Source organism: Micromys minutus (assembly GCF_963924665.1).
Source record: "Micromys minutus genome assembly, contig: SCAFFOLD_112, whole genome shotgun sequence".
Taxonomy (NCBI): Eukaryota; Metazoa; Chordata; class Mammalia; order Rodentia; family Muridae; genus Micromys; species Micromys minutus.
The window spans coordinates 1,136,725-1,163,299 of NW_027667875.1; the positions used below are offsets into that span (position 1 = coordinate 1,136,725).

The 26,575-nt window shown below is 41.9% G+C and overlaps 1 protein-coding gene across 1 annotated transcript in view; it reads right to left on the reverse strand.

Moving 5' to 3' along the window:
- Window positions 1-22,453, reverse strand: part of LOC308416111 (chromosome-associated kinesin KIF4-like) — a gene marked incomplete at its 5' end in the record, with an annotated part of 96,638 nt that extends 74,185 nt beyond the window's left edge. The window contains 6 exon segments of the mRNA XM_080942590.1: window positions 549-739; window positions 18,565-18,602; window positions 19,651-19,981; window positions 21,240-21,381; window positions 22,109-22,246; window positions 22,328-22,453. Coding sequence (XP_080798716.1) covers window positions 549-739; window positions 18,565-18,602; window positions 19,651-19,981; window positions 21,240-21,381; window positions 22,109-22,246; window positions 22,328-22,453 — 966 coding nt within the window.
- Between the last annotated feature and the right edge of the window lie 4,122 nt (window positions 22,454-26,575).

The window sequence follows — 26,575 nt, forward strand, 5'->3', positions numbered from 1 at the left end:
AGAATTCATGAGGTCAGTGTGTTTAAAATCTGTTAGTCCACTGATATCTCCCAAATACATGATCTAAGTACCCAGATCAGGGTTTGGCACATAGTAGATGTTCAATAAGTATCTGTTACATAAATATACATTTTATCACCACTTACACACAGCATAATATTTCGCCTGATTTTTAATAACATTCTTCATGAAACAGCAGCAGCATTATGATTCAAGCCTTAGCAGTGAAGTGAAATCGAGCACTTTTCTGCAGACTCCACAGAGAATCAGTAATAGAAGCCAAACTAAAATTAAAGAATTCCTATCATATTTTTGTACAACAGTGCCAATTCTTCTAATATTCAGATTAAGTATATAATTCTAATTAAGAACTGGGTAGCATCCAGATCCAACTGAGCAAGAAAGTTTTGGCTATCAATTTATTAAAACACAATTTACTAAAAATTCAATTTGCTGATTTGAGTCCTGCCAAGAAAAATCTCATTTTGATGTATTTTCCTTCTCAAAGATATTCTTGAATTTAGAATACCTTGAAAGAAATCACTTACCTCCAAGTAAGACACTTTCAGAGTAAATTCAAAGTCAGTCTTTTGAATATTTTCCTTGAAGAGCAGTTGTATTACCCTGGGGATAACGCCAATGGCCGAGTCATGTTCTTGCTCTGCAGTGTATGCACCTCCCATTGAGTACGTTTTTCCAGATCCAGTCTGCCCATAGGCCAGGACAGTTGCATTGTATCCTGGCAAGACAGAAGCCATGTGGATGGTAGTTCTCAAAGCTATTCGTCTAGTTAACATATTACAATTCCATGAGCCATTGCTTGTAACTAACCTGAGGTTGCTTTCTTAGGACAGAGTCTATTAAGAACAGCAAATACAAAGCAAAGTTCTGTGTGTTCCATGGTTTTGAATTCCTCAAGAAAAGCAAAGAAAAATACTGACCTCCGACTGTGCCACCTTTTGAAAGCCCTTAAGAGCTAAGAAGTCAAATATAGATGTGACTAAGATAATAAAGGCCGCCAGGTCATGGTAAAGAACCTTTCAAAGATTTACACTTGAGTATTTGTACTTCCAAACTTGAATAATTCTAAATTATGGAAAATAAATACAAGTCTCTGCCAGGCTTTTTCCCAGTGCTCTGGAGGCAGAGGCAAAGGCAGAAGATGCAAGGGACTCTCTGACCTCAAGGCCACCCTGGTCTATAGAGTGATTTCCAAAAATGCCAAGGCTATACTGAGAAACAAACACTAATCAGCCACAGGGACAAAAATGATTCTGGTATGCATTTTCTTATGAAAGTCTTGCCAGACATGAAAGCACATGTCAGTATCTAAAAATTGGGTGGCTAAAACAGAAGGATTAAGAATTAGGACTGGAGATATAGAGAGGTTCAGTGGTTAAGAGCACTGGCTGCTCTTCCAGAGGATCCATGTTCGATTCCAGCACCCACATGGCATCTCACAACCATCTATACCTACAGTACCATGGGATTTTATGGCTTCTCCTTGGCTTCTGTGACCAGCAGCAACACATGATACATAGACATACATAGGGCAAATTACCTATACACATAAAATAAAAAAAAATAAATCTTTAAAGAAAAAAGGAGTTGGGATGGAAAGAGAATTTGAATAAGCAGTATTTTAATTTTTTATGACAAATAACAAATTCTTATCTGAGGACTCCAGAAGATCAACAGTGTCAACTAACCTAGAACCTTGGGACTCCCAGAGACTGAACCACTGACTGAAGAACAAGCATGGGCTTGACCTAGGCCCCTATACACACATAGCAGATGTGCAGATTGGTCTTCATGTGGTCTCCCAAACAACCGAGGGGGAGGGCGCAGTGCCATCCCTGTGATCCCCTTCCCCTATTTGGGCTGCCATGTCTGGCCTCAGTGGAAGAGGATGCACCTAGCCCAGCAGGGAATTTATGTGCCAGGTTTGGGTGAAACCCAGGGCATGATCTATCCTCTCAGAGAAGAGGAGGGATGGTCAAAGGAGCTGTGTGAGGGTAAAAATGGAAGGGGAGGGGCGGCTAATATTAGGATATAAAGTGGATAAATAAATGAAAAGAAGTCCCTATCTGAACATACAAAAGCCACATTGTCGGGTTCAATGTACATGTAGCCTTTAAGTATGACTAAATATGACACAGAACCCTTGCTAATATGGAGTATTAATAAAGATTCATCCATTCATAGATGTTCATGAATCAGGCCTGGCAGTTTTCCTATAGCACTTTCAAAAGTTCTATCTAAGCTGGGTATGATAGAACACACCTTTAATCCCAGCACTCTGGAGACAGAGGCAGAGGGTTCTCTGAGTTTGAGGCCAGCAATGTCTACATAGAAATAGTGAGTTCCAGGACAGCAATGGTAAAATAAAATACTAAGACCCTGCCTTAAAAATAAATCAAGACCAGACTGAGTTACATAGGGATACTCTGTGTCTAAAACAGGACAGAATTTTTTTTTAAGTTCAAGATATAATTGACTGAAAAAAGTGGGTTAAAAGTAATTCAATGGGGGCTGGAGAGATGGCTCAGCAGTTAAAGAGCACTGGCTGTTGCAACCACATGTACTGTGTCTAAAGCACTTTGGACTCTGGTACCAGAAGTCCAGACTATAAAAGGGTACTTTTGAGGTGAATATAAAAAGACCAGATTTGTTCTTACAAATAAGAATGGTGTTAAAAACACATATATTGGAATCACTTTCTACCTGCCACTGTCAGCAAATAATACAGTTTAATTCTCATGTTTTCCAGGTTGAGAATGTAAGAGAAGGGGCTGGAGGAATGACTAAGTGTTTAAGAGCATGTACTACTCTTCCAGAGGACCTGAGTTCAACTCCTAAGTACCCAATTTTTGGTGACTCACAACCAGCTCCAGGAGAATGTGACACATCTGGCCTCTATAAGCATCTGGAGCCATATGTACATATTTACAAAAACAGAGTCAGGCAAGCAGGCAGATGGGCAGGCAGTGAGACAGACAAGACAGATATATAAACAATTAAAAATAATAAAAATAGATAAATAAAAAGACTAACAAAGGGCTGGAGAGATGGCTCAGCAGTTACGTGCACTGACTATTCTTCCAGAGGTCCTGAGTTCAAATCCCAGCAACCACATGGGGCTCACAACCATCTGTAATGAGATCTGATGCCCTCTTCTGGTGTGTCTGAAGACAGTGACAGTGTACTCACATAAGATATATAAATAAATCTTTTTTAAAAAAGGATACAAAAGTACAACTATTGACACTTACTAAGCTGTGGAGGTGCGCATTTGAAAAAACTGAATTGATAGTGAAGTCTAAAAAATATTATTTCAGAAATGGCTAAAGAAATGGTATGGTAGTTAGCCGTGGTGGGTCAGGCCTGTAAGCCGAGCATTCAGGAGAATGAAGCACAAGAATTAGGAGCTCACAGCTAGTCTTTACTGCATTACAGAATGAGTTCAAGGTAGGCATACACTCAATGAGACTGTTTTCAAAAGAAAGCAGGATACACATGCAGTCGAGTATGTGAGTGTATATGTAACAGCAATTAAAAAGAGGACACCTACTTAAGGGAGAAAGTGATGGGACATGGTGGGAGTTGGAGAGGGGAAAGGAAGCAGGGAGCAATTTAATTATTAAGAATAGAATGAAGAAGAAAGTAGAGGGAAGAAATAGTAAACTAGAAGAGAATTAAACAAAATCATGTAAAAGAGAAAAGTAGAAAAGAATTAGAACTACATAATTTCAATTATGCAAAAAGGGAAGAAAAAATTAACTTTACAGGGAAAGATTTGATAGATTAGTGATATATTAACAATAACAGTAATAAGACAAATCAAAATCATATACTGCCTGACCAGAATCAGTGAGAATGCATGCCTGTTATGCTTCTGCGGGGGAAAATAAAACCCAAGCAACCAAACAAACAATAAAAACCCAAAACCAGTTCAAATGTTATCATAATGTTAGAGAAAAGCAAACAGAAATAAGTGCCCTGTAATTTTCAAGTATCAAAACAAAAAAAGCTTTAAAAAGACATAAAAACCAAAGGTTCAAAAACTACTTTAGACTTGGAGACTAAGGAAGGGTGTAGCTATTCATAACAATTTTTGAACTAAATCCTTTTCTATCAAGGGCATTACTGGAACAACTGGCAACATTTGAATATGGCTGAGGATTAGAAAGTAATAATGCGACATTTCCACTTCTGTGACTTTGATAGCTTTGTCATGTTATGATTACTCTTACTGGAAATATATGGTAAAGAATTCAGGGACTGCAGGCTCAACAACTTATTACCAATGATTCCAGAAATAAATGGCTCCTTTATGCTGTCCTTGCAACATCTCTATAGCTACAGTGTTTTCAAGTTTTACAAGGTATTTGGTCTGAGACTATAACTCACTTGGCAGAGTACTTGTCTAGCATGTACAAAGCCATGAGTTTGCTTTCCAACACAGCATAAATCAAACCAAGGAGGATGGTGTACATCTGGAATCCTGGCCGAGGGGAGGTCTCAGGGAGACCCAAAGTTCAAGGTCATCCTTGGTTATTTAGTGAGTTCCAGGAAAGCCAGCACTCCATGAGCCTTGTCTTAAAGGAAGATAAAACAGGAGCTGACAAGATGGCCTGGTTGGGCACTTAAGGCCAAGAAGCATCCTGTCTTTGGCCCTCGGAACCCATGGAGAGGAAGAACTGATGCCTACAAGTTGTGTTCTGACCAGCACATGTTCATCGTGATGCACAGGCACACACAAGTCACACACAACAGATAAGTAGAGAAGACATGAATAAATATAGGCTGGGCTGGGAAGGTGTCCCAGAGGGTAAACTGCTTGCTGTGCAGGCTTGAAAACCTGAGTTCAGACCACCAGTGCCCATAGAAAAACTGGATATGATAGAGTGTATCTGTGCAGCCCCGTACTGAGACAGCAGACACAAATGGATCCTGAGGTCTCTGGACTGTCAGCCTAGCTGAAATGGTTCAGCAAGAGATCCTATCTCAAAAGACAAGAGAGAGCAATAGAGGAAAATACCTCTGACCTTCACTAGACATGCATGAGCAAGGATACCTGTACAAACATACACTTTACTCATACGCAAAGATATTTGAGAGACCCTGAGACATGACATCATTTTTAAGTTTCTGGAGATCTTTTGTTTGTTTTTTGTTTTTTTTTTTTCCTGTGTAGCCCTGGCTGTCCTGGAACTTATCTTTAGACCAGGCTGGCTTTGAACTCAGACATCTAACTGCCTCTCTACCTCCAGAGTGCTGAGATTACCATTGCCTGCTTAAGTTTTCTTTTTGTAAATTTACAGTGAAAACACCATAGTTCAGCAAGAATAGCATAAGGAATTCATTTTTTTCCTCAACCATTTGTGATTAATTTATTTGTAAGTGTGTATATCTGGGTGGGTTTATGTGCCCTGCATGCATGCAGGTACCTGTGAAGGCCAGGGGGACACATGTGGTAGGAGAGGACTAATTCCTGTAAGTTGTCCTCTGAGCCACCCCCACACACTGTGACACACACACACACACACACACAATAGTAACTAAAAAGACTGAGTCGTCCAAAAGAAAGCAACTATCAGGTAGGGGTACTCCATGTCTCTGTGACTTCTCTGTCAAAGAAGACACTGAAAAAGGCACTGGGGATGGCCGTGGTGATGCAATGTGTATAACCGGAACATGTTAAGGGTAAAGATAGAAGGATCTGGAGTTAGCGGTCAGCTTCTGCTACATATCTAGTTCGAGGTTTGCCTGGACTAAATGAGACCCTGGCACAAACAAGACACCAACGGTTCATCCAATTATTAGAGAGAATTTGGATGAAAAGTTAAACTAGATAATATCTAACATTTAAAAGCCCTAGTACAATAGGGTTCTAAGTTTCAGATGAATAACTGTTGAGATCTGCACAAGATCAAAGCAGCCCAAACTCTCAGAACGGGCACAGGGTTACACTCATGAGGTCCCACACCTAGGTAACAAGCTACTAGCAAGCGATAGCAACTGGAGGAGGGACAATCAGTTTTCTTCAGAGATGCGACCAAGATCTGACATACAGGTAATAGTGAACTTACTCTGGGTTTATTTGATAAAAACACGTATATGAATGTATGAAATTCTCAATTAATAAAAAGGGAAATTTTAATAACCACTGTAACTAGTATGACAAGTAGGCATCTCCTCAGGTCCTATTCTCTTTAGACTCCTGCCCTTAAAAGCTTAGCTTCTGCAGTAAAGATTACTAGCTGGCCATAGTGCTCAAGGGCCTTACGGGGGAAAAAATCTATCTAAAAAAAAAAAAAAAATCCCACCTATCATTCAATATCTATCTCAAAAGATCCCTATGCTTGAAAATTAACCTAAACTCCCACAAAGGAGTTGAATGCCATCCTTCCAATTCTCATACTGCGCTGTAGGAAGACAGTGAAGCTTCCATAGCTTCTATAGTACAATTCACACTTCATAAACACTACACATTAGACAGAGTCTCACTATGTAGCCCTGCCTGGAAGCCTAGAGGCATAGACCATACCAAGTTGGTCTTGAACTTACAGAGAATCAGTTGTTTCTTCCTGCCTCATAGGTAATAGGGAAACACATGTGCCATCACATCCAATCTTTGGCTACATTGTGAGTTTAAAACCAACCTGAGCTATATGAAATACTGTCTGGAGAAATAAAAAGAGAAAAAAAAGAAAGAAAAAAAAATCACCCCAAATTTTTAAAAATAGGTGTAAAAATTTAAATTTTGTCTATGTATTCAAACTCACTTCCGTAATCTCACCTGTTGGTGCTATGGCACCCGGGTAAAGCCCAGTGGATGGTGAGAGGCTTCAATACAGTCCTCCTGGATCCCAGTTTTTTTTTTTTTTTTTTTTTTTGGCCTTCTGGCTATTATAAAGAAGGTTACAATGAACATGGTTTAACATGTGTCCTTGTTATATGCTGGAGCATCTTTTGGGTATATGCTGAGAAGTTGGATAGGTGGGTCCTCAGGTAGTACTATGTCCAATTTTCTTGCAAACTCACCAACAATACAGGAGTGTTTCTCTTCCTCCACATCCTCTCCACCTTATACTGTCACCAGAGTTTTTGATCTTAGCCATTCTCACTGGTGTGAGGCAGAATCTCAGGGTTGCTTTTCTTTGCATTTCTCTAATGATGAGGATGTTGAACACTTCTTTAGGTGCTTTTCAGCCATTCAGTATCCCTCACTTGATACTTATTTGTTTAGCTCTGTACCTCATTTTTAATAGGATTATTTTGATTCTCTGAAGTCTAACTTCTTGAGTTTTTGTTTTTGTTTTTGTTTTTGTTTTTGTTCTTTTGTATATTTTGAATACTAGCCTTCTGTCAGATGTAGGATTAGTAAAGATCTTTTGTCAATCTGTTGGTGGTGTTCTTTCCTTACAGGAGCTTTGCAATTTTATGAGGTCTCATTTCTCAATTCTTCATCTTAGAGCATAAACCACTGCTGTTCTGGACCAGAAAATTTTTGCTGTGTCTCTGTGTTCTAAGATTTGCCCCACTTTCTCTTCTATTAGGTTCAGTATACCTGGTTTTACATGGAGGTCTTTGATTCACTTAGACATAAGCTTTGTACAAGGAGATAAGACAGGATTGATTTGCATTCTTCTGCCTGGTGACTGCCAGGTGAACCAGCAATTTTTGAAGATGCTATCCTTTTTACATTGAAAGTTTTTAGCTCCTTTATCAAAAATCAAGTGACCATAAATATGTGGGTTCATTTCTGGGTCTTTAGTTCTATTCCGTTGATCTACCTGCCTGTTGCTCTACCAATAACATACAGTTTTGATCATGAGTGATCTGTAATGTAGCTTTAGGTCAGGGATAGTGATTCCCCCTGAAGTTTTTTTATTTTTGAGAATTGTTTTTGCTTTCCTGGGCTTTTTGTTATTTCAAATGCATTTGCAAATTGCTCTTTCTAACTCTATGAAGAATTGAGTTGGTATTTGATGGAGATTACATTGAACCTGTAGATTGCTTTAGGCAAGATGACCATTGTTACTATGTTGATCTTTCCAATCCATGACTATGGGAGATCTTTCCACCTTCTGAGATCTTCTTCAATTTCCTTCTTCAGAGACTTGAAGTTCTTGTCAAAAAGATACTTCACTTGGTTGGTTAGGGTTACACCAGGGTACTTTATATTCTTTGTGACTATTGTGAAAGGTGTCAATTCTCTAATTTCTTTCTCAACCTGTTTATCCTATGAGTAGAGGAAGGCTACTGATTTGTTTGAGTTAATTTTATATCCAACTGCTTTGCTGAAGTTGTTTATCAGTTGTAGAAGTTCTCTGGTGAAATTTTTGGGGTCACTTTAGTACACAATCATGTCATCTGCAAATAGTGATATTTTTTACTTCTTTCTTTCCAATTTGTATCCCTTTGACTTTCTTTTGCTCTCTATTGCTCCATCCAGGACTTCCAGTACTATTTTAATAGGTAGGGGGAGAGTGAGCAGCCTTGTCTAGTCCCTGATTTTAGTTTCTCACTCTTTAGTTTGATGTAGGCTATTGGTTTGCTGTATATTGCTTTTATTATGTCAAGGTATAGGCCTTGGATTCCTGCTATTTCCAAGACTTTTTACTTGAAGATGTGTTGAATTTTGTTGAATGATTTCTCAGCATCTATTGAGATGACCATGTGCTTTTTTATCTATAATTTGAATTTATTTATATGTTGGATCACGTTGATTGATTTCCATATGTTAAACCATCCCTGCATCCCAGGGATGAAGCCTACTTGATTATGGTGAATGATCATTTTGATGTGTTCTTAAACTCGGTTTGCAAGAATTTTATTCAGTATTTTTGCATCAGTGTTCATGAGGGAAATTAGCCTGAAGTTCTCTTTCTTTGCAAGACCTTTGTCTGGTTTAGGTATGAGTGTAATTGTGGCTTTAAAGAATGAATTGGGTAGTGTTTCTTCAGTTTCTATATTGTAGACTACTTTGGAGAGCTTTGGTTTTAGGCCTTCTCTGATGGTCTGATAGAATTCAGAGGCTTTTGATGACTACTTCTATTTCTTTAGGGGTTATGGGGTTATTTAGATGATTTACTTGATCCTGATTTAACTTTGATAACTGGTATCTCTTTAGAAAATTGTCCATTGCATCTAGATTTTTTAGTTTGGTTGAATAAAGGTTATTATAGGAGGATATGATGATTTCTTGATTTTCCTCAGTTTCTGTTATAATGTCTCCCGTGTTATTTCTGATTTTGTTAATTTGGATACTCTCCACCCTCTAGTTAGTCTAGCTAATGGACTATTATTAATATTATCAATATTGTTGCTTTTCTCAAAGAACCAGCTTTTGATTTCGTTGCTTGTTTGTATAGTTCATTTTATTTCTAGTTGGTTGTTTTCAGTTCTGAGTTTGTTTATTTCTTGATGTCCACTCCTCTTGGGTGTATCTACTTCTTTTCATTTTAGAGCTTTCAGGTGTTCAGTCAAGTTGTTAGTTTCTTTCTGGAATCACTCAGTGCTATGAGCTTTCCTCTTAGCACTGTTTTCATTGTATCCCACAAGTTTGTGTATGTTGTGGCTTCATTTTCATTAAATTTTAAAAAGGCTTAGATTTCTTTCTTTATTTCTTCTTTGACCAAGCTATCATAGAGTAGAGCATTGTTTAGCTTTAATGTGTATGTGGGCTTTATATTGTTGCTGTTGTTGTTGTTGTTACTATTATTGAAGACCAGCCTTAGTGCATAGTGATCTGGTAAGATGCATGGTATTATTTTCATGTTCTTATATCTGTTAATGACTATTCTGTGACCAGCTATATGGTCAATTTTGAAGAAGGTGCCCTGAGGTGCTGAGAAGAAGGTATATTGTTTTGCTCTATATATTTTTTTGTTCTATTAAAATCATTTGGTTCATAACTGCTATTAGTTTCACTGTGTCTCTGTTAAGTTTCTGCTTCTGTGATCTGTCCATTGATGAGAGTGGGGTGTTGAAGTCTCTCACTATTATTCTGTGTGTGTGCAATATATGCTCTGAGGTTTAGTAGAGCTTCTTTTCTGAATGTGGGTGCCCTTGTATTTGAAGCACAGATTTTCAGGATTGAGAATTTATATGGATAGATTTTTCCTTTGATGAGTTAAATGTGTCCTTCCTTGCCTTTTTGGATGACTTTTCATTGAAAATCTATTTTATTCCTGATTAGGTTGGCTATTCCAACTAGTTTCTTTGGACCTTTTGCTTGAAAGGTTTGTTTCCAACATTTTATTCTGAGGTAGTCCCTTCCTTTGTTGATAAGATGAGCTTCCTGTATGCAACAAAATGCTGGGTCCTATTTTTGTATCCAGTCTGATAGTCTATGTCTTTCTATTGGGGAATTGAGTCCATTGATGTTAAGAGATATTAAGGAATAGTGATTGTTGTTTACTTCTAATTTGTTGTTGTGGGTAGAATTATTTTTGTGTGATTGTCTTCTTTTGGTTTAGTTGCAAAAAGATTATTTTCTTGCTTTTTCTAGAATGTAGTTTCCCTCCTTGTGTTGGGTTTTCCATCTATTATTCTTTGTAGGGTTGGATTTGTGTTCAGATCTTGTGTAAATTTAGTTTTGTCTTGAAATATCTTGGTTTCTCCATTTATGGTACTTGAGAATTTTGATGAATACAGTAGCCTTGGCTGGCATTTGTGTTCTCTTAAGGTCTGCATGGCATCTGTTCAGGATCTTCTAGCTTTCATAGTCTCTGTTGAAAATTCTGGTGTAATTCTGATTGGTCTGCCTGTATATGTTACTTGTTCTTTTTCCCTTACTTTGTGCTTCTAGTGTACTTTCTTTGTTTTGAACATTTGGTGTTTTGACTGTTATGCGTTGGAAGGAATTTGTTTTCTGTTCCAATCTATTTGGTGTTCTGTAGGGTTCTTGTATGTTCCTGGTTATCTCTTTCTTTTGGTTATTCAAGTTTTTTTCTATAATTTTGCTGAAGATATTTACTGGGCCTTTTAGTTCGGAGTCTTCACTCTCTTATACACCTATTATCCTTAGGATTGGTCTTCTCCTTGTTTCCTAGATTTCCTGGATGTTTTGGTTTGGGAGCTTTATGGTTTTTGTATTTTCTCTGTCTGTTGTGTCAATGAGTTCTATGGTATCTTCTGAGATTCTCTCATCCATCTCTTTTATTCTGTTGGCGATGCTTGTTTCTATGACTCCCGACCTCTTTCCTAGGTTTTCTATCTCAAGGGTTGCTTACCTTTTGTTTCTCTTTAATGTTTTTATTTCTCTTTTTAGATTCTGGATGCTTTTGTTCAATTCCTTCACTTGTTTACTTGTGTTTTCTGATGTTTCTCTAAGGGCTTCTACTTGTATTTCTTTAAGGGAGTTATTCATGTGGTACTCGAGGTCCTCCAGCATCAACAGGACAAATGGTTTTAAGTCTAAAACTTGATTTTCTGGTGTGTTGGGTTATTCAGTACTTGCTGTGGTAGGAGATCTTGGTTCTGATGTTGCCAGGTTGTCTTGGTTTCTGTTTCTCAGGTTCTTGTGCTTGCTTCTTGCCATTTTGTTGTCTTTGATATTAGTTGATCTTGTCTCTGATTGTAGCTTACTCTCCTGTTCATCTTAGGATTCATAGGCTCCAGAGGGATATTGGTCCTGGGTGCTCAGCTCTCTATGAGCATGCGGTTAATTTTGAGCTTTACCTCTGGGCACAGATGGAGTCCCAAAGGATTCCAGACCCAGGCAGTACTTCAATACCTGTGCCCTGAGATTTCCCGGAGGTCTCTCTCTGTGGTATCAGGAGAGAGTGCTCCTGAGTCTCCTTTGGGTGCTCAGCTCTCTGAGCAGACTGTGTGTCCCAATGGCAGTGTCCAGCTCTGGCTCTGGACACAGATCTACATTCTTTACTTTGTGTGTATACACTGTGCTTGCTCAGGTGTGCCCACGAGTGCCACATAAGACACATGTACAGGTCAGAAGACAGTCTGTGGGGCCTAGGTCTTTTCTGTCCTGTGGGTTTTGAGCCTTGAACTCACATCATTGAACTTGGCTGCAGGCACCTTTACCTGATGAGCCATCTTATTGGCCACTTACATACATTTTTAAATGATTTTTTAATTTTATGTGCATTAGTGCTTTATCTGCATGTTTTGTCAGTGTGAGGATATTGGATTCCTTGGATCTTGAGTTACTGACATTTATGAGTTGCCATATGGGTGCTGGGAATTGAACCTGGGTCTCCTGGAAAAGCAGCCAGGGTTTGTAACTACGGAGCCATTTCCTCAGTCCTCCAACATAATTTTAAAGCTATAAGTTTAATAGAATATTTTTTACCATGTGTCTTAAAAATATGTCAGTGCTTTTGACAGCAAAAGAGCTAAATCTATAACACTGCATCAAAATAGTCTCTTTAAATGTTCTGAACCTAAACAGACATGCTATTGAAGTCAGACAGGAATCAAATTCACAAGAGCTAAACAAAGTTTACTATTAAGACAATTGTTTGTACAATGTAAGCAAACAAGTAATTACTCAATTTTCTGCTCAATTTGACTAGGATAGACACAGAAGTCGCTAAGTGTTTCGAATTTAGTAATATAGGGTTAAAGCTAGGGGTCTTGTAAGGTCCTTGTTATGTAATTTAAAGAAACTTTAGTCTTCTCTGATGTTGTGGAGAGTAACTTGCAACCCTGAAATACTGATTTACTGTTTAGAAAAATGAATCAGTGTGACTCTGAAATCCTACATATTGGGAGACTCTTAAAATCCTGAATTAGCACCAGATCCTGAATTTTACTATTTACCTTTATGACCCCTGGTGGGTTCTAGGGGCCCTTGCCACCTGATTTGTGTTTTGACATACCTACACCACAGATTCAGGAATGAGCAAACATTCTCTAAGAAGCATTTTCCCAGACCCCCCAGGTAACCTCAGAAGCAGCCATTTCATTTTGTTATGGACACATCTGCATCCCTTAAATCTCTATGCCAGAACCTCTCAGCCTGGATACCTCAGATTTTGGCTATATTTGGAGATACCATTTTAAAGGAGATTAAGGTAGGGTGGAGTCTTTAAGGGGGCCATAGTTTAATTTATCTTAAAACAGAAGAGAGTATTTGGTCCTGAAGATAAACCCCAGGAGTTCACAGGCACAGAAGGCGGCCACATAAAGACACAGTATAATGGAGATAAGGAAGCCTTGCTAGCCCTGTTCACATGTCAGTCTTGAGCTTTCTGCTTTCAGAAGTAGGGGAATACTTTGTTGTTGTGTAAGCCAGTCAACTTTGTTGTTGTGTTCAACAGGCAAGGTTGATCTCAGACTTGTGATGATCCTCCTGTCTCTATCTCCTGAGTACAGACTGGGGTACTGACATTCACCATCACATCTAACTTAGTACCCGGCAATTAAAAATACTTTTCCAGGTTTCGCTGTAAATGTAAGATGTGCTCTGTGTTCATACTGGAATGAGAGAGGGCTTTTTCCAAGTCTCTGTTTTTACAGTGCACTGCCTATGAATGATTTATAATGTGCAATTTGTTTCCATGAATTGTTTTTGAAGATCAATCTTTTCCTGTCTGTCCTTTACCTAAAAGTAATATTAAATTGTTCTCCCATAAGCAAAGGGTGACACAAGCTAAAAACCATGCTCTTAATAGTTAGAGATACAGACATTGACATTGATTTTTACATCAAATGACTCTGAAGGAGAGACTTGTCTCCACTCTCCAATGAATAAACAATATTAAGTTCTTTGAAATTACATACTTTAATTGCAGGCCTGCTATTAAAAAGAAGGCATTTATATCTTCTCAAAATGTTAGAAAAAATTAGCAAATCACTAAGTTGTACATATTTAATTTGCAGATGATGCTGGTTATACATTCATCCCATTTTAATACCATTTTATCTTATTGATTTCAGAAAATAATGCTATTTTCATTTATAGTTTGGAGATTTGCCATTGTGAGTAGAGTTCTTTCAATTATACATATTCTCTTTCAGTCTTGGTAATTGCATTCTTACACTGGCCACCATGTTGATTTGAATAGGTTTGGTCCCCACAGACTCATATGTTTGAATGCTTGACCCATAGGAAAGGGCACTATTAGAAGGTGTGAGCTTGTTCAAGGAAGTATACCACTGTGGGGGTGGAGCGTTGAGGTCTTAAATGCTCAAGCTCTGCCCAGTGTGAAACAAGTCCAGCCTCATCCTGGCTGCCTTTGGATCAAGATGTAGAACTCTCAGCTGTTCTCCAACACCATGTTGCCTGCACACTACCATGTGTCCCACCATGATGATAATGGACTGAACCTCTAAAACTGTAAGCCAGCTCCAATTAAATGTTGTCCTTTATAAGAGTTTTCTTAGTCAGGGTGTCTGTCACAGCAATGGAACTCTTAAAATAGACATGATGCAGCACAAGGTGAAGCTATGTGATTTTTCCCCCTTAATACATAATCATTTAGACCAAATACAGTCTTCAGACAGTACTCATTTCTAACACTTTACATATATACCTTACTTTATCCACTGTTATCCAAATCTTCCTTGTGTCTGTGTGTTACATGTGTTGGTCTGGAGGCCAGAGGCTGAAGCCACATATCTTCTGCATCTCCAATTCCTTTCATTGTCATTGCTTGGTTTTGTTGTGATGGCTGGTTTTTAGGGTCCTTTTATCATATATTTATTTATATTATGTGTGTTGGTGTTTTATCTGCAAGTATGTCTGTGTGAAGGTGTTAGATCTTCTGCAGTAGAGTTACAGGACAGCTGTGAGCTCCCATGCGGGTGCTGGGAACTGAACCCAGAGCTGGAAGAGCAGCCACTGCTCTTGCATCCCTCCAGTGTTTTTGATTTTGCTTTTAAAGATAGGTCTAGTACGAAATCTGGAGCTTTCTCAAGTTAGCTAGACTGGTTGACCATCACGCTGCTGATGTCAGCTAGTCTCTGTCTTTCTCCTCCCCCCATATCTCTCTAGTGCTGGGGTTGCAGACATACTCTCTTATTTTTCACAGCAAGCACCTCACCCACTGAGCCATCCCTCCAGTCTCCCGCAGTTACATTTATTTTCAACTTCCTATTTTTAACTGTTTCTTCATTATCTTACTCTGGACAGCCAGCATTGTTGTTCACAAAGACACCTGGAATGTTTTTATTCCTCATCCAACCTTCTTTAGGGACAAAGAAGCTTTTGTTTTACCTAAGGCAGTTTCACCTTTTCTGTAGTCATACCCAGTGAGCAGCCTGAAAAAGCCTGGGGTACGATTGCTACTTGGAAAGTGGGAGTTTGAAACCAGGCTTGCTGGTGGAATTCAACTAACCTTCCATAGAGGGCAGTGATGCTGAGTTTGAGGCTGCATGCAAATCAACTATTCAGAAACCAGTGGCGGTCTCCATAGCAGTGTGCGGGTCTGGACACACTCTGCCCTCACAGGTGAGGAGAGCACATCAGTCAAGTAGAGTAGGCAATGCCCTCTGTCCCATCCACCCAGAAAAGGGTGTTTCTGTTGGGTAGCAATCCACTGAACCTCTCTGCAGGTTGTGACTAGAAATCTGGATCTGGTGAAAAGGAGGATTTACCCTGAAATTGAGGAAGTTTAAGCTTTGGGGAACCTGAGAGAGGCCAAGTAGTATAGAGTAATGCATCCTTACTGTTATAGGGCTTGTGTGAAGTTACTGGGAATAAAATAATATACTCTACTCAATTATAATTAGCAGATTTATTAGCTGGTAACAGGATAAACAATGTCAGAGCCAAGTTTGAGATTTCCATGGAGGAAGAATATGGGAAGAGTTTTCAAAAAGTGAAACCCATAAGATCTTCAATATCTATTGCAAGCAAACAAAGGCTGTTCTGTGCTGCCAAGCTTAAATGTCAAGGCAACTCAAAACAAGCTGTGGTTATCCAAAAAAAAAAAAAAAAAAAAAAAAAAAAAAAAAAAAAGCAGTTATATTCTAACAAGTAGATAGTTGTACCTTGTACTCTTTGGGTGGTTCAATGAGTCAGGGTTACTGAGAACTCATCTTTGAGTGATGAGAGTCAGACAAATGAATGGCTGGTGGGTACCAAAATAGATGCCTAGCATGAAATGGTGCTTTTTTTTAAGCTATGTCAATTAGAAAACATCTGAAGAATGCTACCAGTTAAAGATCTGATACCAATCACTGAAAAAAATAATCACTTACAATGTCTTACATGTAAGGATCTCCAAAGAAGAATTCTCAAATTCCACAATAACTTTATACAGATACCTGTTAATGTTGTTTATAAGTCACAAATCTAAAATAATTCAAAACTATAAATCACAAAAAATTTTCTTTATTGAAAAAAGATTTTTTTTCACACAATATATTCTGATTATGGTTCCCCTACCCCTACTCCTTCTTGTCTCTCCTTGTCACCTCTCTTATCCAGACTTTTTAGTTTCTCCTTAGAAAACAGGCATCTAAGGAATTAAAATAAAACAAGACAACTCAAAATCAAATCAGTCTGACAAAACAACCAAGCAGGAAAAATAGCCAAGGAAAAAGCACAAAAACACATCTCTATGCAGACACACATATATTAATACACATAGAAACCCTGTAAAGACCCAAAACTGAAAGCAATAATGTATTCACAAAAGACAGGTAAAGTAGGAATGACCAACATACTCTGACTACACATTATAAGACAAGGACCCTCCAAAGATGCCATTGAGTCTGTTTCTTGTTGGTCTTCTACCGCTGGGCATGTGGCCTGCCCTTAAGAATGATTTGTTTCCCTAGTGAGATGCCCTTGGAGAAAACTAACTTCTCATCTGCAAATGTCTCTCTACTGGAGGTAACTTCTGGGTTAGGGATGGAGGCATGTGTCTGCTTCCCACAAGAAAAAAATATTTAAAAACATTTTGATAAGCCATATTAAAAGGTGGTTTCTTCTTTCTGTTATCTATGGGAAATAAGGCCACAAATTTACACTCAGGGGAGTACTAAAGCTATGTATTAAAAAGTTTATTATAAGTTTTGTGGTCATTATTTTTATTTGAATATTTTTTTGTTCATTCTACATAAATATTTAGTTCAATAACTTAGTATTCTTCTTACATGAGTCTTATACAATTGTACAAAGTTCATATACCAAGATAAAAAGCGTTTCTAACTAAGGTGGTAGGTGAAATTAGCCAGGCAAGCCTAATTCTCAATGTTATTTGCCAGTGCTTTAGTGCACGAACAAAGAGCTTTTAAAGCTTTGGTTGCTACCCCAACAGCTCCAAAGACTGGGGTATAATTCAATATGTACAATATATTTTTGTTTCTGTTTTAAGAACAATTTTATCTATTTGTATGTAAGTGTGCCTTCGAATTTATGTATGTGCATATGGGTGCCTTCAGAAGTCAAAGGGTGTCATCCCCCTGGAACAGGGCTTATAAGTAGTTGATGTAAGTGCTCTTAACTGCTTTGCCATTTCCCCCAGGTCTTTCTGTTTCAGTACTGGAGACTAAACCTAAGACCTTCTGAATGCCAGGCAAGCCGTCTGCCGCTCAGTTATAACCCCAGTTCCAACACATATTGTTATTGTTGTTTTGTTTGTTTTGAGATTTATGAAGGCAATAAGGATGGGTATCTGTACCTGAACTGCCAGCCTTGAACTCACAGAGACCCACCTTGTTCTGTTTACTGGGTGCTAGGATCAAGGGTGTGCCCTACCTAGGCAAGAGATGTTGACTCATGCCCTTAATCTCAGCTCTCAATTGGATCTGAGTTTGAGGCCAGTGGGATCTACAGAGCAAGTTCCAGTGCAGCCAGGACTCCACAGAGAAACACTCTGTGTGTGTGTGTGTGTGTGTGTGTGTGTGTGTGTGTGTGTGTAGGAATGCCCCTCCATGCCCAGCTCATCTGGACTTTACTTCATAGGCTCACTGCAGCTCCTTGTAATCCTTGTAATCAGAGGCATTGCCGCACCTCCATGGGCCATATGCCCCCCACTCTCTTCCTCCTTCCCCTAACAGTGACTATCAGTACATTCTGCAGTTTTTCAAGAATGTTCCTGCTCCTCCTGGGAACTGTGGGCAGAGAATGGATCTTGGCCTATCCTTGACCTGAGGAGGGAAGATGATACTTGGGCTAGTCTTGACTTGAGTCAGGTGGGTATAAAGCTGGTGAAAGCCCCTTAGGGCCCTTCAGAACGTACTGCCAAGGTTAGTATGAGGCTTAGAAGAGAAATCCCCTCAAAAGAACAAAGTGGAGTCAGCCAGTCTGGAAGATTATTTGTAGGGAGGATAGAAGCTTCAAGACAAACATGGGGATAGTTAGAGAGAACAATCCTGTGGGTTCAGTCCAGTGAGTTGGCTCTCAGGCTCTCATTCTGCGAAAATAGACAGTTGCATTTATTTATTTACAGAAGGGAAAGGTGGTAGCCTGGTATTCACTGGTGGTCAGACAGGCTGCCTGAGGAAATCAGGGGTTGGGTCTGCTGTCCTGGGAGGGACTGTGGTCCCTGCCAGCATCTGGACTGAAGTATCACTGGCAGCTGGTGAGAAAGCCCCGTGCCTCTTCACAGACATTCTAGTTAGTCAGTTCTGCCTCCTTACTGGCCTCTGAAGAGAATTCCTCCACTTCTTGGACAAGTCTGTGGACAGAGAAAGATAAAGGACAAGTTTGCTTGTAGCCAAAACTGTAATGGGGCCCTAGAAAAACAATTTTAAAAAACTATGTGAATTTGTGTGTGGTGCAAAAAAATACATCTTGCCTGAGGAGGTAAAAGGATGCTTACAGGAGTTGTTCTCTTTTTTCATGTCAGTCCTGGGACTGAAGTCAGGATTTCTGGGCTTATTTGATGAGCCATCTTACAAGTATAAGTGTGTTTGGCATCAAGCAAATGCTGTGAGGCTGGGTACAATGTTTGAATTGGCTGTAAAGTTGGTGGACATGAGTATATGTCCACATGTGCTGTGTGTGTTCATTTTGCCGGAGACAGACCAGGATCTAATGCCTACTAAGTTCGAAATCTTGACTCTGAGATTTCTCCATCCCCACAGTCCACTCTGTTTTTACTACTTCAGAAAGAATCCTCATTCCCCAGGCTGACCCTGAATTGATCTTACATAGCCTTCTAAGTAGCTGAAATGGCAGACTTATGCTGTCATGCCTAGCAAGCAAGAGTTCGGGATCCAGTCTCTCCACAATGCTAGAACAGACTCAAAACTCCTTTGCCCTCTACGCTAATGTCCTGGTATCATGTATGTGCCCAAACAGCATACACACACATACTCTCTTCTCTGTCTTTCCTCTCTCTCTGGATCTCTCCCTCTTCCACACACACACACACACAGGTGCATGCATGCAACAAAATTCCAACCTGCAATAGTTGGTTATGGTGTTGTATTCCTGGTGTGGTTATGGTGGTGTATTCCTGGTGTGGTTATGGTGGTATATTCCTGGTGTGGTTATGGTGGTGTATTCCTGGTGTGGTTATGGTGGTGTATTCCTGGTGTTATAGATGTCTGCAGCTGAAGCAGGAGAATTTCTATAATTTCAATGGCAGACAGAAGGAGCTTTCATCTGAGATCCCAACTGGGTGGGGTTCCATCCCCAGTGTCTCAAAAGAAAAAAAAGTTGGAGGATCATAATAAAAGAAATAGGGGGAGGGAGTTTAGAGAAGGAGATGAGTCCCATACCTGCTGAGCTCCAGGTCTCTCTTAGTGAGCTGTGCCTTCATTTCCTTCAGCAGACTATCCAGGATTGAGCTGTCTCCAGGCTCCCATGCCCTGGCTCCAGGCTCCAGTGAGCTGGCCCCAGGTTCCCCCATGCTGGACTCAGGCTCCTGTGGGCTGGCTCCAGGCACCTGAGCAGTGGCCCGATGCTCCCCCGTGCAGGCCCCAGGCTCTACTGCGCTGGCTCCAGTCTTCTTAGTGCTGGCTCCGGGATCTTGGGAGCTGACTCCTGGGGAGCAGATGCTCAGATCACACAGGAGCTGCTGGGTTGTCCTTAGGGCTGGCTCCAAGTCATCTGTGGAGACAAAAGTCATTATAGCAGGTCTCTGCTCCCAAAGCATTATTTGTATATGTCAGGTTGGGATGGGGTTGGGGTTGAGGGTGATGTTGGCGTTGGCTCTTCTCTCACTTCTAGAGATAAAGTGGAAAGTGAGAGAGGCACTTCAGCAGAAATCTCACTTGTCCCTTGCAAGTGTGAGAGCCAAGGGCACAGGCGGAAAAGAGAATGCCCAGGTCTAGAGTGCAGAGGAATGGCCTGCACACACAGCTGCCAAGGTTGGCTTCCTGTGAGCCAAGTGAGCTGAGGATCCAGCCTGCCAGCTGCCCTCCTGCTCTCTCTCATCCTGTTCTTCCATTGCGCCCTGTCATTCCTGACAGCACATTAAAAGTACCAAGCTTCTGGTACCTGCAGCAGTGGTGGGAGGTGCTGATGCTCTCACAGCCTTCAGTTTCCCAGGTCCAGACATGCACCACGCATGCAACCAAGCAAAGGCATTAGGGTTCAAATCCCTACTACTTGCATGTGTCTGTCTGCAGTATATGCAGCCTACTGTTCTGTCTTCCCCTTGTCAGTCAGTGCACAGGTCAGTGTTGGGTCCAGGACATCAGCTATGAGGAGTTTAGTTTATCTAACATGTCTGCAGGTTCCAGCTCAACACTGTGCCCGGTTTAGGACACTAGCTCTCACTTCCTAGCTCATGCTATCCTGGATCTCACAGCCCCCAATTGTTGAAAGGCTAGCTGTGGGCCACTGTACCTTTTATGGTTTGTTGTATAGCCTGGGCTGGACTCTAACTACTGAGCTTTAAGTATTCCCTACTGCCTCAGTCCCCAAGAGCTGGGCTTTCAGACATATAACTGTGCCCAGTCCCACTATGCTACTTCTAGAAGAAACTTGAGGGTCAGTGGCTTCAGTTGTCCTTGAAGTCCTGAACACAACTCTAGACATGAGGGTAAGACAGCAGTAAGCAAACCTTATGCAGCTAAACCATCTCCAGAGAATCACCGAAGTGCATGCAGCAGGACTCTGCCACTGACCTCCTCACCGACACTCCCACCTCACTGACAGGGCCCAGCTCAGGACCAGTGCAGCACCATTCCCCCCAGTGCCTTCTAGTTGTGAGCTCAGCAGCCCAGGCACAGAATCTCTTACTCAGTTGCCCATGTACTACCCACACTGGTGAGGACATGGGTTCTGATACCAAGCCAGAGCTGAGGCACCCATAATGCCTCCTGTGGGTTTCAGGGTTCCTTCCTGCCATGGAGATGCCTACCTAGGAGCTCCTTACCACTTCCTTCCACGTGGACAGCCTGCACGGGCAGCTCGTGTCGACTGGTGTCCACGGCTTTGCCAGGTATCTTGCATTCCCCCTTGAAGTGCTTTTTCACAGGCGGAAGATGCCTCAGCACCTCAATCTGCAGGTGGGAGGAGACACAGTAAGCCATGCTGTGTTCACCCACACAACAAGGAGCTATGTGTGAGATGGAGTAAGCCTTGCGTATGCTAAGCACTGCTCTGGCATTGCATGTCTCCATTCTCATGGACCAGCCTGTTCAGGCAACAGGATCCACTCTGACCTGCCCTGGATGGGAAAGGGTTACTGTGTTAAGCACTGGGGTGGGATAGAAGCTGATTTTCCTACCCCTTGAGCTGGCAGGTGCCAAAGACTACCCTGCACAGCATGTGGCATACAGGTGTCCTTGCATAATATGTACTAGCTGGTTTTGTGTGTCAAGTTGACATCAAAAAGGAAGGAACCTCAGTTGAGGTAATGCCTCCACAAGATCCAGCTACAAGAATCTTTTCCATTGTGGGTGGTGCCATCCCTGGGCTGGTGGTCCTGGTTTCTACAAGAAAGCAGGTTGAGCAAGGCCCGGGCACAAGCCAGTAAGCAGGACTCCCTCATGGCCTCTACGTCAGAGCTCTGCCCTGTGTGAGTGCCTGTTCTGACCACCTTCAGTGATAAACTGTGATATGGAAGTGTAAGCCATACAGAGCCTTTTCTCCCAATCTTCCTAGTACAGCACCACGATAACACCAGGATCCTGAGCAGAGTGGTCAGAGTGCAAATGGTGACCACATTCTGCACAGATCTCCCTCCCTCGTATGCCCTGGGCGCTTCAGGAGCATGCTCAGATCCACCTGGGCATAAAGGGAAGCACACAGCTCTTTGTGTTTCTGTCGGAGAAGCAGCTGGCGCTGCAGCCTCTCTTTCACACGGCACATGGCTGCGAAGTACTTCTCCACATTCTCCTGCAGCAGAGCCATGTTTTTCTGCATCTGGGGGCACAAGACTGAGTCAGGAGGGGTGGAGAGATGACAGAAGACACAGAGGTGCACATGAGGCTGAACTATGCTCACCTTTATAGAGAGCAGGGTCAGCCGCAGCTCCTGTGAATTCATCATGCCCAGGATCTGCTGCAGATCCTGCAGGGGTCCAGTAGAGAGGTCTTGGTCTGGTGGAATGTCGCCATGCCCTTTCTGCATGGTGCACTGAACAGTGCCTGTATTCATCACCTGCCTTTCTTCTCCCCCCCCCAAAAAAATGACAAGGTCAGTGCCACTGGGCAGGGAGGCAGTGGCCTTCACCCCTTAGTACCTATTGAGGCTCCCAGAACTAATTCTTTCAGGTGTGTGTGTGCAGGACTTTTATGGATCCTGAGAGCTCTGCATCTGAGTTGAAACAGGACCTAAGCCATTGCAATGTATGCCCACATTTGACTTTAGAGCTGGGCCACTTCTTTGTGACTTTTGGTGGAGCCACAGCTGTTGGTTGATACTTTGGTGAACTGTATGTACCCATCCAAGTCAGCAGTATCAAAGCTGAGAAACCAATTTTTTATCTTTCATTTTGCCATTGCTGGTAGTTGTTCCTGGTGCCACAGCATATGGCTAGCCTCAATCTTCTCATGTGGCCAAAGACCCTGAAGTGATCTTGCCTCCATTTCCCAAGTGCCACTGTGCTGTAATTTCTGCAGATCCCCTAAAAGGGATCAGCAAGCAGGAGCTCCTGGCCTTTGGCTCCCTGCTCTCTGGATCTGCAGGTAGTTCTGTGGACATATGTCTGTTCCCTCAGACACTCTGCCCCATGCTCCCTTAATTAACCCTTGAACCATATCCTTTCTGACAGAGACCCCATGATGGCCAGTTTCCAATTTCCAGTTCCCCGACACTACCTTCAAAATGAGAGACAGTTTGCATCAGACTGGCCTAAGAACATGACTATGTGTGGTTGTCCTCACTGCTCTGGGGGATGCCTGGCAGCCTCTATCCTGATTCTACAGTTTCTCCACCCATCCATTTGTCCCGATCCACACCAGGCCCCACCTCTTCTCCTAGGTATTCTGCTGGCTTTCATTCCCTCAGGTGGTTTTTCTCCTTTGGCTGATGAAGAATCCTGTTATGGGAACAGAGGTTAAGAGGTCAAGCCATCTTTCCTTGATGTTCTTTCTCAGAGGTCTGGAGTTGGTTAAGAGTTTTCTATATAATGGACATATTTTCTTAAGTGGGGGGACAATCACATGCATCAGAAACAGGAAACTAATAGCATGTCTGCTGAACCTCCTTCAATGCCTAGGCATATCTTGAGGTCTGTGCTTCTGTGTGCTGAGGCCTGGGGACCAAATTCCTGTATTGTTACCAGGATGACTACACATACTACTAGGCTGGCATAAATTCTCAAAGCTTAGAAACAGCAACAGGACTACCTAAAGAAATGGTTCTATGTTGACTGTTACCATAGATCAAGAAGAAGCATGGTGGGGGTGGTGCTGTGGTTAACACCCTTTTCTTTTATCACTAGGGCAGGTGATCCTCTGAAGAAAACAAGGAAGCTGGATGAAAGAAAACTAAAACCCACTCCTTGCAGAAAACACCCAAGTATATTCAGACTGGAGAAAAGATGTTTTCCCAGTTTGAGGATCATTCTGGGCATCCATCAGCCATGGCACTGGCTGTCTAGGCCAGCATCGGAGCCAGCAGTCTCCAGGCAGGTGCCAGTCAGGCAAAAGGGCACAAAAAGAATCAACAATGAAGAATAGAACATAATTTCTACCTTGTACCTGCCTGAAAGCCAGGCAGGTGTCTGCCTTGGCCATGCTCTTGCTGACTCCTGCTCGCTGCCTCCGCAGCAGCTCCAGAACATGGTGTCATCTTACTCCAAAATTGCTGTTATCTGTGACCATCCCTCTGAGGTAATATGCAGAGGAAGCACATATGAGTAGGGAACACATATGTACATGCACACGCATGCACTCAAGCAAATGTGAATCCCTGTTCTGGTGGTGCTCAATTAGCAGGGTTGCTGGACTAATTAATGAGCCACAGAGCTTGCTTGCAGACTAGGTGTAAAGTGGGTGAGGAGCACTGCTGGTGTTCATCCCAGGCGCACATGTGCATTCACACAAATAAATGTGCACATGCACACAGGCTGAGTACCTCTCTTCCAAAACCAGAGATCTGAAAACACAGAATTTCAGATCCAGGCTTTCTCCTGCCCTATACCTTCACTCAAGACATGGAGATGAGGCCCTCCAAGAATCATCAGCCAGTGAGAGACCTACACACTTGCCTAGCCCTTCTGAGATTCATTCTACCCCAGGAGAAAACTGCAGGTGTTATCATGACAACACAGATACTCAAGACTCCAGTCAGATGCAGCAGCCTCCTGCTGGGGCAGGAGAAGACTCAGCATCAGTGTGTTTGAACCAAAACATATGTGAACACATGAGGGTGCTGTGCCTATGCCTTCAAGGCATCTTCAACAGCAGCCTAAATGGACCAGGAACTTTTGGGAAGCTGCCTGTAGGGTCATTTGGGAATCCCTTCCCTCAGGTGTGGTCTCCTTAGAAGCTGCTCCAGGAAATTTTGACCCCCAACACTCTTCTTGGAGTACAGTTCAGGCAGAGACTGAACACAGAACATTCTGATTATAAACTGAACTTGACAGATAATCTGGAACCTGAATGCCCTGTTATCTACTGATAAAAATATCACTCAGGAAATTCCAGAAGTGAACTCCATGGAAGTGAGGCCTTTCTCAGCATTCTGGGTAGGACTGAAAAATGTCCCAAGACAGTTTTGCCTGTGATCCATACCACATGCCTGCTGTCAGTTCCCATACCTTAGGAGCTACCTGGGTTATCCAGGGGGTGTTCCTGAAGAACAAACAAAATAGGGGTCCCAAAAACAAGAAGGGCAGTGAAGAGGTACAGGGGATGTAGACCATGGAGACTGACATATGCTAAGGCTACACTCACCAGACTCATCACCCTGTCCAAGCATGGGTGTGGCAGAGGCACCTGATAAATCCCCAAATGTGTCCTACAGGATCACACTGTGGGTGCACAACATGCCCTCCTCCTCAACCACTCACAGGGTCTCTAGGAGTAAAGGACTTCTTTACCTTTTTAGTTTGCTTGTCATATTTGAGGTACTGGGACTCCACCACTCTTCCTCCTGCAAGACACACAGTGGTTTCCCATAGAACATGAATCCTGCACTAGGAAAACCTGGAGTGTGACCAGGAGCCTACAATAAAGAGAGGTCTAGTCCTTTATACTCAGTGATAGGACAGTGCTCAGCCTTCTCTTCCCTGCAGACTGGCTCTTTCAGCCTTCCAGATATGCACAGGGCACCTACTGCATGTGGTAGTACACTTCACAGGACACTTAGTGTTTATATGACATTAATAGAACGCTTCTTGTATGCAGCTTTTTGGACTAGGAACAAGCATCAAGTAATAAGTAGGATTCAATACCGAAATATTCTATAAAGTTTAAGCCGGGGACAGAGGGATAAGCCTGATACCAGTTTCTTGTGTAAGACCAAGATGCTGTTCTGACCTCAGTCTTCTGTACCAAGGCAGCCACATCCCCTCCAAGTAAATAAGTGTAATTTTAAAAAAAATGTGAAGGATAAATGGCTCATTGGTTGTGTGCTTGTTGTTCCTGCAGAGGAACAGATTTTAGTTCCCAGCACCCACATGGAGGCCCAAAACTGTCTGTAGTGTCAGTTCTAGGGCCTTTCTAAGGCCCACTGACATCTGTGCCACCAGTTCTAGGGGATCAATGACCTCTCCAGCCCCAGATCTGCTACATGTGTGTGCATTGGCATCTCTCATGCACCATGAAACAAACCTAAGCAACAAAATATCCCACATCTTCTAGGATCTGCCCCTCTCTGAGGGAGTCTGCTTCAACTCTTCAACAAGGTTTGGCCTTGTTTTTCCTATCTCCTTATTCATTATATCAACAGGAAAAAAGAAAAAGATCCATTCCTGGAACCCTACAGGATAATGCCATGATGTCACTGCTGTCTTGGTAGGGATTTGGGGATCTCTCCCAAGATCCAGCCAAGGCATCTAGAGCACAGTAGATGGATGTAAAGTGCCAAGTGAATTTGCCCAGAGCTTGCATACAGCAAAATTCTTGGAAAACACAGGTCATATGCAGGATTCTGACCCTCTGGAGCCTGCACCTAAGTAAGATAAATAGGAACACTGGCCTGAGTGTCCAGATCAGATCTCAGAGACCGTTGACCACAGAACACTCTAGATCTCTCCTCTCAGCTGTAATTTGTTCCTCTGCACCTCAGCCACCAAAGCTTCTC